The sequence below is a fragment of the Balaenoptera acutorostrata genome, chromosome 12 (assembly GCF_949987535.1).
Source record: "Balaenoptera acutorostrata chromosome 12, mBalAcu1.1, whole genome shotgun sequence".
Taxonomy (NCBI): Eukaryota; Metazoa; Chordata; class Mammalia; order Artiodactyla; family Balaenopteridae; genus Balaenoptera; species Balaenoptera acutorostrata.
Genome location: NC_080075.1, coordinates 87,715,490 through 87,729,835, shown reverse-complemented (window position 1 = coordinate 87,729,835; position 14,346 = coordinate 87,715,490). Strand labels below are relative to the sequence as shown.

Here is a 14,346-nt window from a genome sequence, read left to right as displayed (position 1 = left end):
CTTAACCAACAAGCTTGGAATTGTCTACTAATGAGGTAATCTGTCGTAGGGGCCCCCTTCGTCCCCCAGAGGAAGAAGAGGTTATCCATATGATAAAACCCTTGCCAGTTCCCTTCCCCCAAAAAAGATGATGTCCTGGCCTAAAAACAATCCTTTTCTTTTCTTTCGCTAACAGCTCCCTTGCCCCACCCTTATTCCTATAAAAACCTTCCATTTGGTACAAACCCTCAGAGGGCCCTTCTAGTTGCTAGAAGGGATGCTGCCCAATTCATAAATCGCCTAATAAAGCCAATTAGATCTTCAGATTTACTCGGTTGAATTTTGTTTTTTTAGCAGGTTGATATAAGGGGACAAGTGGATGCTGAAAGATTCTGAAGTTCTACACTGTATCTTGTTCCTTTATATACAGTTTGCAATTATTCATTTACATAGAACTTTTTTGCATTAAGTCATCATATATTTGCAGTTACGTCACTGATAAATCACGTAATGATTTTAAGCAGGGAAACAGTAAATCTGTTATTCTATGATTTTCAAAATCAAGATCAGTGGTTAAAAAGCAGCTGATACTTTGTTCCTTTTTTTATGTTCTCAAAGAATAAAGAGAGGGCTTCCCTGGGGGTGCAGTGGTTAAGAATCCGCCTGCCAATGCAGAGGATGCGGGTTCGCGCCCTAGTCCGACAAGATCCCTCATGCCATGGAGCAACTAAGCCCGTGCACCACACTACTGAGCCTGTGAGCCACAACTGCTGAAGCCCGCACGCCTAGAGCCCATGCTCCGCAACAAGAGAAGCCACCGCAATGAGAAGCCCGCGCACCACAATGAAGAGTAGCCCCCGCTCACCGCAGCGAGAGAAAGCCCATGCAGCAACGAAGACCCAACACAGCCAAAAATAAATAAATAAATAAAATAAAGTTCCCTTTAAAAAAAAAGAAGAAGAATAAAGAGGAAGCTGGGGCTTCAGGCCTGCCACAAACCGGCTTTCTGGATACAGATATGGAGTGGCCTATAGATTTGATAAACCTTCTTACTCTACCCTTCTCTCATACCTGAATTGTTCTGTCTCCAGGATATGCTTGTATGGCCACTGACTTTTGGTACAACGATATAAAATATACCCTTACTTCATTCATCAAGCCGAGGCAAGTTTTTAAGATAAAACTGATTTTTAAATAATGAGGTGTTGGAAGAGTCTGGGAACACTTGTGAACTTTTTACTTAATTTCTCTTTTCTTTTCGCAATAAATTGCATCTTCCTGGAATTCAACTTGCAATTGTCATGCAGAACCCCCAGAGCACTCTGCTCCCTCTCCACGGCTCTGCTGCACAGAGTATGAAGAGTTCCCCCAAAATGACACAGTGTCAGGCGCCCACTTCTGGTGTCAGAAGTGGAAAAGATAAAGCCAGGGCTGCTGTCAAGTGTTTATTCTGCTTGTGCAGAAAACACATGAGACTTCACTGCTCTTCAATACTCCCCAAAATACGCAGGACAAGGGAGAGGCCTGGTCGGGTCTCTCTGCAACAAGCCCTAGGCATGGGTGAATCCCTCCTTGGGACTAAGGGATAAGAAAAGAACAGTGCTGTTTGCTAGGCAGTGGACCCCAGAACCTGGGAACTAAAAACCTAATTTTATGGGTTTATACCAGTTAGGGAAGCTGGAGGGTGAGCTGCCTCAAATAATTCCTTATCAAGAGCCCTTCACCTGGGCTGGGGCTAAACCTAGGCCAAGACTCTCCAGCAAGACCAGTCACATGGAAACTCTGAGCCAAAAATGAAAGTGAGCACAGCCCAAGGGAACCTCCAAAGAACCCTGGATTGATCCATAAGGCTCTGTAGCTGAAATGGATGCAAATTTGGGTTAAGCAATGAGATTACTTCCACAATTTCCAGCACTACTGCCTTCTCCTAGATTAAACCTTGTCTCCTATACACATTCTTCTAATCAAAGAGGTAAGTAATTTTGGACATATGTTTGAGGTACCTGTGAACACTGAGGTGGATACATGACAGTGGAGCTTCAGAGAACAAGTCTAGGTCAGAGACACATATTTGGTAGTTATCCAAACAGTCAAATGGTAAGTGAAACCAGGGCAACAGATGAGACTTGTCAAAGCCTACAACTCTTATTAAAAGAGAGAAAAAAAGAAAAGGAGGTGTGTGCGGAGGGAGATACCCATCTCCTTGGTTCATTTTAGGACTAAGTTAAGGGATATGTGAAAAAGCACTTCATTTCACCTCCCAACCTCTGTGAAGCCTCTTCCTATCCTCCCTCCCTACCCATCTTTTTCTGACTTTCCTCAAAGTATACTTCCAACTGAAAACACTCACCATCTCTCACAAATACAAAATGGTGAAGGATCTAAATTTCAACCACACTTGGCCTTGAAGGACACCTACACTTAATGTTCTGGAAAACCCCATGAAGGCCAAATGGAATTCTCCAGTTTTCCCACCATGGCTTTCTGCTTAACTCTTCTCTTTGTTCTATTCTAGAAATACAGTTTCTCTCTCTGACTAGTACAAAGCAGAGCTGCATTAAATTTCTCTTGAAGCAGGTGGGGTGGGTAAGTGTTTTAGTTTCAAAAGAATCCAGCCTGTAAGCAAAATTAACATCCAAAGACGAAGTCAGATGTCAAAATATTGAGCAAAATGATGCTGTCAATAATGAGAAATGAGCACTGCAATGTGGAGAATCCCCATGGCAATTACCTAAAGGTACATTTCAAATATATGTTTCTGATACAAATTTTCACCCCTCATCTGTGACCTATATTTTTTTTCCTTCCACCCACTATATTCTCTTTTATTAAAAGTAACACAGAGAAAACTCTTTTGAAATCACAGTGACACTTATATACCCCAGCTGCAACTTCAACAAGATATCATTATGACTAAGCTCAAATGACTCGTAAATCTCCTAAATTATGCAATTCATGACAGTTCAATTGAAATCATGTTGGGTGACCTGTGGAGTACTCCAAAAGCCAGGATTATATCATACATTTTTATTCTTCAGAAAATGTTGTCAAATCCCTAATCAATATTTAGAACTGCAGTTATGGGGTTACGGTAACATTTATAGGATAAGAAGGCTATTAAACAATAAACCATGCTCTTTAACTATGAAATTATTCATTGGCCTTGACCAATTCAATCTAAATGGTAGGGTAGAGTTAAGCAACAAGCTACATCCAAAGCTATCAAACAAACACACAAAAAAGTCATTCTTCTAAAGAAAAAATACCCTCAAGCCATATATTTATCACTAACTGAATGAACCTGACAAGTCACTACACCTTTCAGAGACTCATCTTACCTGCCGCTTTATTTAAAAAACTAGACACGATCTCCAAGGTTCATTTAAATTCTAACAATCTCTAAGTGCCTCCATCAGGACTGTCCTTATTTTCTCTCTTCAGCTACTTAACCTTACAGCCTGGGCTCAATATCATCACCTCCTTCAGGGAGCCTTCACTAACCTTCCCTGGATAGGTTCAGTGTCCCCTGATGAAAATAATACCCACCATAATGTCTTCTTTCACTCTCCTTCCTATTGTTCTAGAATTGTCTGTTTAGATCTCTCTATTCTACTACACCAAAAGCTTTTTGAAGATGAATATAGTCTGATCTTTATATTTCCAATGCCACACATAAAACTTGCATACAGTATGTGTTCTTCAAACATGCAGTGAATAAATGGTAAGTCTATGCATTTTTCTGGCACCAGTGGTCTGCACTTTGCAAATGAAAACACACAGTCAAAGAAAAAGAAAACCCTTATGATTTGTGAATGCTGCGGAGAATTGACCCAGAAAGTAAGGTTTTCTTCTATACTATGTGCATTCCTAGGATTCGTGCTACTTATCTTTCCACTTGTGAACAAGAGAATGATAACAAAAGTGAAACAGTTGTGTTAGAGTGGTAAAAATATAACTTTAATATTTCAAAATACATGTTTTTTCTTTTCATTAACGTTTATCCTTACGAAGTGGATCCTTACCCTATTCCTCCATCCTCACCACCCCTAACTCACCATTTTCCTTCAATTTGTATTAACTTATCACATCTCAGCACTTCCTACCAGGTTCTCCCTGGCCTTTCATTAAACTAATCACCTGCAATCCATTGCAATTTGAGATAACCACAAAGCAGTTGTTCAAGTGAGAACACAACACCTTTAATACCCTCCGCCAATTACAATTTTTGCCCATTAAATAAGGAAAAAGAATTGCCAGGTAAACTAATGCAAATTTTTTATTGGCCATAAAGAAAATCTACACAGTGTCTCAATCTGCACGATACTATACTATATGGCATCATGGTGAGATCTGGGGGCCAAAACAACCATGAAAAATCACTGAGGCTACAACTTCTCACACTGGGAAAATATAGTTTCATACTTTGTTACTAATTAATCAAGCTCTCTTCCATGCTAACTTTTAACAGATAAAGGACCCTAACAGGGGTCACTATACGTTTACACAAACTAACTCCCACCAAATTTCACATCTCTCAATGTTAGTCCATCCTTCAAATCCAAGCTCTTTAGAAAATCCACATGACCCTCTACTTTCTGGCCTCAAAACTGACCAAATTGGTCGTCCCTGATAATTTTTGCTTCAAATGGCAAAGAAGGCATTCACAGTAGCGGCATTACGAGTTGGCCCGGCAAGTTTAAGTACCTCCCATAAGCTACAATTTAAATAACACGCTTAAGATGTTCGCAAAAAGCAACTCCAAGACGAGTTCTCCAGGCACCGCCTTCCAACCAGATTACCGCCTAAGTACCTCCTACAGAAGAAAACCTAGTTCGCTTCCTCGGAGAGCCAGGAAGAGCCGTGCAGCCTTGGGCCTTCCTATTCCCCTCCAGAACCCTGCCTTTGGTAAGGACACAATGCAGATTTGCTCCCGAGAAGGGCAGGGACCTGGACCACATCTCCCTCTCCGAACACAAGCCACCACCACCCCGCCTCACCTCTGTCCGGAACACACGCCCAAACACGAACTCAGCGGGCAGACCCCTCCCAGGCCCTCAGTCACTCCCGGAGGCTCCCTCCAGGATCCCTGCCCACCCCGAGACAAGCCCATCTCCATTCTTTCCTTAACTCTGAGAGCCACACCCCCCTGCTACGCTGCAAACTTAGGGACGCGCCACCGTCGTCCAATACCCCGCCCCCAAACACCTGATGGATCCTGCTCCCCTGCTCTTCCCCGAAAGCTGCGCGCTCCAGGCACCCGGTGCCGGCCGAAGCCAGATCCGCAGGGTCTTTACCGAGTCGCTGGGGGGAGCCGAAGCCCGGCTCGTCCGGCGGTCGCGGCGCCAGCACGAAAAGAACCAAGCTGCTCAGGAAGAAGACACGCTGCCTCATGTTCCCGGCCCGGCCAGCGGCTCCACCACTCTGGGCCGCCTTCGCCTGACGGGGGCTCAGGACGCCGCTCACATTGGGAGAGGAGGGGATCCGCCCGGCCCGGCGCCTGCAGCCTCTTACTCTTACCGCGCCGCCTACCGGAAAACTCTAGAGCCCGGCTCCAGGTTCCCGGAAGCGCAGGCAGCGCTCGGAGAGGCTGGCTCAGCCTGCTTCCGGCCGCCGCCGACCCCCGCACCGCCCACAGCCGGGCGCCGCGCGGCCTGCCGGGAGGCCCTCGCTACCGCCGGCCCGCGCCGGCGCGCCGCCATCTTGCCGCCCCTCCGCCCGCCCCCTTGCGTCCCGCCGGGGCTCGGCCGGCGCCGCCTCTGACGCGGCCCGCGGCGTCCTGACTCGACCCACTCGGACCACGCCTCTGTCCCCGGGTGACCGCCGCGAGGGAGGCGGGAGCTCGCGAGTAGGCCCTCAAAGGCGCGCCCGGCCACCTCTCTCGCCTCGGTCCGACCCACGTCTGGATAGGATCCCTGTTACCCTTTTTACTAGATAGCTGTGGAAACCACCGTGGGGTCCAGAGTGGACGAGGAGGAGCGCCGGGCCGGGTGGGCTCGGGGTGATGACCCAGCAGCGAAGTGCCTGGGACGAAGGACGGGCTCCCGGGAGCAGGAGGCCCCGCGTCCATGCGCCAGCTTCTGCGAGACCAGCCTCCTAGTCGCAGATGGGGTGCAGCTTGGCTTTCGGGGCCCAGCGTCGCACCACCCGGGCGTCTCAGGCCTCCGTCCGTTGTAACGGAAGAGGCTTTGTGGAGGGAAATAAATAGGCGCTTCCTTGATGCCCATTTTCTCGTTGGCCCCGCTGTAGGTAGAGGGTCTGCAAGCACTTCCAGAAACTAAATCCTAAACCTACCTCCTCGTCTGCCCGTACAGGTTCTAGAGAGGTCCAGCCAACTTCTTGAAACTCAACTCTGTGCTTGGTCACTTTAGCTTAGACTGGAAATTTGCCAAGACAGTTTGTGTTTTGTTTTGCAATCCTTTGCATAATTTTAGCTCTAGTGAGTGTTTATGGTACTGAATAAAACATTCTAATAACGTTGGACGGGAATTGCTATTTTGGTTCAACTAAAGTTTATGCAAGTACGACAGAACACATTTTCCACTTAAGAGTGAGTGAGTGGGACAGCCTTGTCTCCATTATGAAATCGAAAATTGTTAGGAATAGAATATTAGTCCCGTCTGGTCAAGTTTTACGGCTACTCCCAATAAAATACTCAAACTATGGTTTGAATTTAGGTTCACTGTGGCATGCCTCAGTAAAATCTCAGCATCTTTTCCCAACAGTTATTATCCAGAGTTACTGGTTTTGTGCATTTTGGGCTTAACTGAACCTGTTGTGTTCATCTGAGGTATAAAATGCCTTTATTAAACATATACATTGATGGCATACCTAATCAAAAAGTAAGCAGAGGTTCACCTCTGCAAATTGTACATAATTTTTAAAATGTGTATCCCATAAAACATGTGACAGTTGTGGACAGTTTTTTTTTGTACAGTGAGAATATCATCTTATTTTCTGAGCACCCAGACACCATGCTCTCCAGCTTATACCTTTAGTAGATCCTATCTTTCTGTGTTCCACCCACAGCTCTTCTACAGTACCTTGCTCATAGACGGCCCTTCACTATCTGTTTAATAAATGCCATTTTAAAAAAGTAAAGTTCCTGATTCATTTGCTTATTCATATGCAGAAGTCCTAGATTTTCAGAGACAGTCAAGGTTTCAAGTAATTTTTCCCATTCACAAATCAGGACCCAAATTATGATTTCCAGTTTGAGGTTTATCTTTCATTTATAAATTGTCCATGCCTTTAAGATATAAGAGCACCACGTGGGGGAGATAAAGAGCCAGAGGACCATAATAAGAGGGACACATTGGATAGAACTAGTAGTCTGAGCCAGCTGTCTTCAAACTTTTATACTCTTATCCCCAAAAGAATTTTTTAAAAATACGTACTCCCTATATACATTTAACATTTTTCATCATAAATGTAAGTAGTTGCAAAGGATGAAATTTCCAGCATAATGTAAACACTGACATTTATTTATTTGTTTATTTTTAATTTTATTTATTTTTGGCTGCATTGGGTCTTCATTGCTGCGCGCAGACTGTTTCTAGTTGCGGTGAGCGGGGGCTACTCTTCCTGTGGTGCGCGGGCTTCTCATCGCGGTGGCTTCTCTTGTTGTGGAGCACAGGCTCTAGGCGCACGGGCTTCAGTAGTTGTGGCTCCCGGACTCTAGAGCACAGGCTCAGTAGTTGCGGTGCACGGGCTTAGTTGCTCCGCGGCATGTGGGATCTTCCCGGACCAGGGCTCGAACCCATGTCTCCTACATTGGCAGGGGGATTCTTAACCACTGCACCACCAGGGAAGTCCCAACACTGACATTCAAAATTAAAACTCTTAGGTTTAAACTTACCCAATGGAATATAAATACCTGACAGACTTGATAGCCACTGTGGTAGCCAGCCTCCCCGATGTCCCCCTGTGATCCCTGCTTCCTGATATTCACTCCCTTGTAGAGTCCATCCCCTTCCACCTTGGTCCAAGGTTGGTCTCTGTGGCCAATAGCGCATAGAGGAAGTGATGGTATTCCACTTCCAAGGTTAGGTTGTAAGAGACTGTGTCTTCCATCTCAGGTGTTCTCTTACTTGCTTGCTCTCTCTTGGATCACTCACTAGGCAGAGCCAGCTTCTGTGTCATGAGAACATTCAGGAAGACTATGGAGTGGTTCATAGGAAGAGAGGTCACCAGCCCACAGCCAGCAAGTAACTGAGACCTGCCAAAGACTATATGCCTGAGCTTGGAAGTGAATCCTCCAGCCCTAGGCAACCTTTAAGACAAATGCAGTCCCCCAATCCAACAGCTTGACTGCAGCCTCAGGAGAGACCCTGAGCCAGAACTGCCCACCCAAGCCATACCCTGATTTTTGACCATCAGAAACTGGGAGATAATAAATACTGGTTATTTCAAGCTCCTAAATTAAGGGTAATTTGTTACACAGCCACTATTGTCTGTTTGAAAAACACATGAACAAGTTAACTGGATCCTGGTTCCTCTCCTTAACAACAAAAGTGGTTCTTTTAATTTAGGATTTAATAAAGATAAGTAAAAGATTACTTGAGATTTGCTGATCCCAGGCTATAGAATGAATTACTTACAGTTTACTTACTGCAAGTGAATGTAAGAGTAAAATATTTACAATCATTAAACACCTGTTGCCACATATGGTTCTGGAGTTAACTAGCAGATCCACATACGCATTGGTAAGACCTTTCATCTAAATGATCAGAGACATGGCTGTCTAGTTCTGGCTGAGTTTGGGGGATTTTTCTTCTGTCATCCCAGCTCTGTTTCTCTTATTAGCCACTATTTGTCCTATACCAATCACACCAGTCCTTATAGATGTATAGATTCTTCATCACTCTATTTCTAAAATGCTAATTAGTCCTACATCTGTATCCTTTTTTGCCAGTAAACAAATCTATGTGAAGTTAGCACTTCAAAAAGTATGAGGGGCTTCCCTGGTGGCGCAGTGGTTGAGAATCTGCCTGCCAATGCAGGGGACACGGGTTCGAGCCCTGGTCTGGGAAGATCCCACATGCCGCGGAGCAACTGGGCCCGTGAGCCACAACTACTGAGCCTGCGCGTCTGGAGCCTGTGCTCCGCAAGAACAGAGGCCACGATAGTGAGAGGCCCGCGCACCGCGATGAAGAGTGGCCCCCACTTGCCACAACTAGAGAAAGCCCTCGCACAGAAACGAAGACCCAACACAGCCATAAATAAATAAATAAATAAATTTATTTTAAAAAAAAGTATGAATTGGAACTTCCCTGACGGTCCAGTGGTTAAGACTTCCAATGCAGGGGGTGCAGGTTCGATCTCTGGTTGGGGAGCTAAGATCCCACATGCCTTGTGGCCAAAAAACCAAAACATAAAACAGAAGAAGCAATATTGTAACAAATTCAATAAAAAACTTAAAAAGTATGAGTCAATCCACAAATCTCCATTAGACGATAGACTGCTCTTACTGGAATATGACTATATACAAAGTCATGTACCAAGAGCTATAGTTTCCAGGATTTTACTTCAGAAATTCTAATGTATTTCAGATCCTTTTAGAAAGAAAAATGAAAAATACATCACAGACGGAGCAAAGCAGAATATGTGAGGATCGTCACTGACAAACAGATGATTCTTTGGGAATTTTTTACTAGGCAAAAAACCCCCAGCCCTCTTGAAACTGGAATAGTATTTCCCCTCAAGTTCAAAAAGAGAAGGAAACCAGCCATTTCATTCAAAATGTTATTTCAAGAAGGTTCATTTCTAAAATTTTAGTAACTATTTCTTTCTCTCTCTCTCTCTCTCTCTCTCTCACACACACACACACACACACACACACACACTTTTTTATGTCTCTTTCTTATCAGGCATCCTCACAGAATTATCAATATTTGCAGCGGCTAATCTGTCTGTTGTGAGCAGAGGTAGCGTATCTCCTATATAATGTATGCCATACAAAACATGGAGCTGTGTTCTTTTCCTTCTTAAATCCCTTTCTCTCTCCCTAGAGATCTCAGAGTAATTGAACCACAGGAATAACTGAACACAGAGAATAGATTGGATAAAGAGAAAAAAATGGAAACTTGTGCCGGTTTGAAATTACCTCAGGTCTGAAATGGCCAAAAATCATTACTCTTGGGTTGACAGGCCCCAGAGAGGAAGCAATCACCAATTACTCTCCAGTTCTGCAGTGGCCAGAGGCCTTAATTGAAAACCTGTTCTATTTCGTCCTGTTTAGAAAAACAGAACTCAGTTGTTGAATGTTTAAAATCTGGTAATTCTACTAGCATTTTAAAAGTAATACCTCCAAAGTGAATGAAATCAGAATCTCAAAGAGATAACTGCACTCCCATGTTCACTGCAGTGTTATTCACAATAGCCAAGATGTGGAAACAACCGAAGTGTCCCACTGGCAGATAAGTGGATAGAGAAGATGTGGTGTGTACATACAATGGGCGATTACTCAGCCGTAAAAAGGAAGGGCATCTTGCCATTTGCAACAACATGGATGAACCTGAAGGACATTTTGCTAAATAAGTCAGACACAAAAAGGTAAATACAGTACGATCTCACTTACACGTAGAATCTTAAAAAGGTTAAACTCAAAGAAGCAGAGTAGAACAGTGGTTGACAGAATCTGGGGGTGGGAGGGGTGGGAATGGGGAGATATTGGTCAAAGGTACAAACTTTCAGTTATAAAATGTGCGGATCTAATGCACACTATGGTGACTATAGTTAAGAACACTGTTTTGTATACTTGAACTTTGCTCAGACAGTATTTCTTTTTTTTAATTAATTAATTAATTATTTTTGGTTGCATTGGGTCTTCATTGCTGTGCGTGGGCTTCCCATTGCGCTGGCTTCTCTTGTTGTGGAGCACGGGCTCTAGGCGTGCGGGCTTCATTAGTTGTGGCTCGTGGGCTCTAGAGTGCAAGCTCAGTATCTGTGGCTCACGGGCCTAGTTGCTCTGCGGCATGTGGGATCTCCCTAGACCAGGGCTCGAACCCATGTCCCCTGCACTGGCAGGCGGATTCCTAACCACTGTGCCACCAGGGAAGTCCCAGACAGTATTTCTTAAGTGTTCTCACCACACACACAAAAATGGTAACTATGGATGTGTTAACTAGCTTGATTGTGATAATCATCTCACAGTGAATAGGTATATAACATCAACACATTGTATACCTTAAATATACACAATTAAATATATTTATATATATATATATATATATATATATACACACACACACATTTTTTTTGTCAATTATACCTCAATAAGGCTAGAAATAAATACCAAAGAGACCCACATCATACCTTTGATCTCAAAGGACTTATATCCTAAAAGATGAAAGGTACACAGAAGCACAAAAACACATACAATGTACATTGGCCTAAAAAAAACTGGTGTCATGCATTTTTCCTATTAATTTTTTAAAATAAAATTTTCATTTTGGAATAATTTTAGATGTACAGGAAAGTTGCAAGATAGTACAGAGTTCCCATATACTCCCAGCTTCCCCTAATGTTAATGTCTTACATAATCAAGGTATGTTTGTCAAAACTAAAAAAATAACATCAGATTTCACAATTTTTAAAAGTATGTGCCTTTTTGTAGTCTTTAAAAAATTGTGACAAAACACACGTAACATAAAATTTATCATTAGTGACATGCAGTACATTCACAGTGTTGTACAATCATCACCACTATCTAGTTCCAGAAGGTTTTAATCACCCCAAAAGGAAACCCCATACACATTAAGCAGTCATTCTCCATTACCCTCTTTTCCTGGCCCTTGATAACCACTAATAGGACTGCACAGTCTCTGTTCCAGGAGTCAACCCAGGATACCATACTGCATTTAGTCACGTTGACTTTTTACGCTTTAGGACATATAAAACTATTCCTAAATATTTTACTCTGTAGAGAAGCACCAGTTAATATGCTTAATTGGTGTTGAAGGAAACTGTCCAGCTCAATCCCTCACTTATCTCTCCTCTGTACTAGTCTAACAGCCTCTGAAGTGACTTTCTTGCTTCTGGTTTTTTCTCCACCAACATCTCTTCTTGTCTTGGATAACACTGGCTAAATGTCTCTTCCTCATGGCATGTTTCTTGCTTCTTTTATAGTCTATCCTCCGTTTTGTCCCCGTTGTTGTCTACTGCTGCTATCTTGTTTTTCTCCACAAGAGCATAAGTTCCTGAGGCAAGGACTACGCTACCTTCCACAGCAAGTAACATAGTCCTGTGCAGAAGGCTATTCTCATTAGCCAAACAAATTAGACAATTTAATGCTTGTAATGGGTGGAACTGTGTCCCATAAAAAAGATATGTTCAAGTCCTAACCCCCTGTATTTATGAATGTGATCATATTAGGAAATAAAGTCTTTGTAGATATAATCAAGCTAAGGTGAGATCCTACTGGATTAGGGTGGGCCCTAAATCCAATGACCAGTGTCCTTATGAGGAGAAGTGACACAGATACACACATAGGGAGAACACCATGTGATGACATGGGCAGAAGTTGGAGTGATGCAGCCACAAGCCAAGGAAAACCAACGGTTGCTCATGACCACCAGAAGCCAAGAAGAAGCAAAGAAGGATTATTCCTGAGAGACTTCAGAGGGAAAAAGGCTCTGCTGACACCTTGATTTTGGATTTCTAGCCTACAGATCTGTGAGAGAATAAATTTCTCTTGTTTGGGGAATTCCCTGGTGGTCCAGTGGTTAGGCCTAGCACTTCCACTGCAGGGGGCCCGGGTTTGATCCCTGGTTGGGGAACTAACCTCGAAAGCCCCATGGTGCAGCAAAAAATAAATTAATTAATTAATTAAAATTCTCTTGTTTTAAGCCACCTAGTTTGTGATCATTTGTTATAGCAGCCCTAAGAAACTAATACATGCTCATGGAACACACCCTGAGATTTCCTCCCCTTCTACCTTTTCTTCTGAAATTCCTCTTGCCCAGAACATATTACTAGCTATCAAAAAACCTACCTATCCTTCAGTGGCCATCTTAAGAGACTTTGTGGGTTCCAGGTCTCCTTCACAATTTTTTAGTAGTTGTCGCCTTTTGAAGATCCCATGGTAACTGATAAAGAGTAGGCAGAGACCTGTTAACCAATAGACTTTTAGGAGACTTTTTTTTTTTTATTGGACACAAAGCATGTCCTAAGCCCTGAGAATCAGGCAACCCCCTAATGCAAGCCCAACTCAGAGAAGCTTCCGTGTAGATTTGATAAATTTCAACATCATAGTCAATATTACCCCAGGTTCTTCCAAGTACTGTGTCATTTCCAACCATGATAGCCCTCCCCAGAGAGGGGACAGGACTAATGTTATCTGGTTCAGGACCCAGGTCTCATCCTTTGTTATTCCATAATTTATACTTTTCACCACTCAATTCTGCTTTATTCTTTGAGGATTTCATTATGGCTTAGAAGCTAAGGGCATGGACTTTGGAGCCAAACAGCCTGGATGTGAACAATCTACCATCTGTCTGACACATCACTGAAACTCTCCTAGCCTTATGTTTAAAATAGGGAATTAAAAGTACCTACCTCATAGGGTTAAATGAGAGAGGCTGGTCTTTATCTGGTAGAGATGTAGGGAAATAACTGTAGCATTTTAAAGCAATTTGTTGGGGCAACTGAATGATGAAAGAAAAAAACAGAAAAGCTATACATTATGCATACATTTGGTCTTTCAAAGCCAGTCTACCCAGAGGGTCGCCAGCAGGGAGGAGAATAAATTTACATTTTATTTTACTCCTCTCTGCCTAATTCTAATTTTTAATATGAAAGCTCTCATGACTTGATCATTATTCTTCGACTGTTCCCATTTCCTCCAAGAATTCTTGAGGCCAGGTCATGGTAGGTATGGACTCAAGCTCCTCCCTCCCCAAGCTCTTTGTTTCTGTTCTTAATTGGGGGAAAGCTCTTCTCATCCTGAGCTGATGCACTGTTTGGAGAAAACTTGTTATAGGGCATGGGGACTGACTCCATTCAAGGAATCTTATTTCATGAATCTGTCCCCAGAAAATAAAATAACTGGTTAATAGTCTTGAATGATTCACTCTCTGCTTTTTGGCAAATTCTAGTTTATTGTTGCTTGAGGGTGAACAATAAAATCCACAAGTTAACTCCCACATTTTTGACCTAACCCAGCAATTTAACCTCCTTGCTTACTTGCCAAAGCTACTATCAAGTAGCTGTGTGCCTGGCTTCCTTTCCCTCTCTCCTCTCCCCCTGTCCTGCCCACTGGCAGAGAGCCTCTTGTGAATTATAAGATGATCAAGAGATTAGACAGCAGGAGATTGAAAGAGAAGAAGCAAAGCCATGGGTAGACAGGCCCTGAAAGGAAAGTGTTAGGTT

The 14,346-nt window shown here is 43.3% G+C and overlaps 1 protein-coding gene across 1 annotated transcript in view; it reads right to left on the bottom strand.

Annotated features, from left to right (window-relative positions):
- The window catches only part of ADAM17 (ADAM metallopeptidase domain 17), a 59,642-nt gene extending 54,011 nt beyond the window's left edge, over positions 1-5,631 (bottom strand). Inside the window, exon 1 of the mRNA XM_007195662.3 lies at positions 5,274-5,631. Coding sequence (XP_007195724.1) covers positions 5,274-5,370 — 97 coding nt within the window. The 5' untranslated portion in view covers positions 5,371-5,631. The remainder of the gene's footprint in view (positions 1-5,273) is intronic.
- Between the last annotated feature and the right edge of the window lie 8,715 nt (positions 5,632-14,346).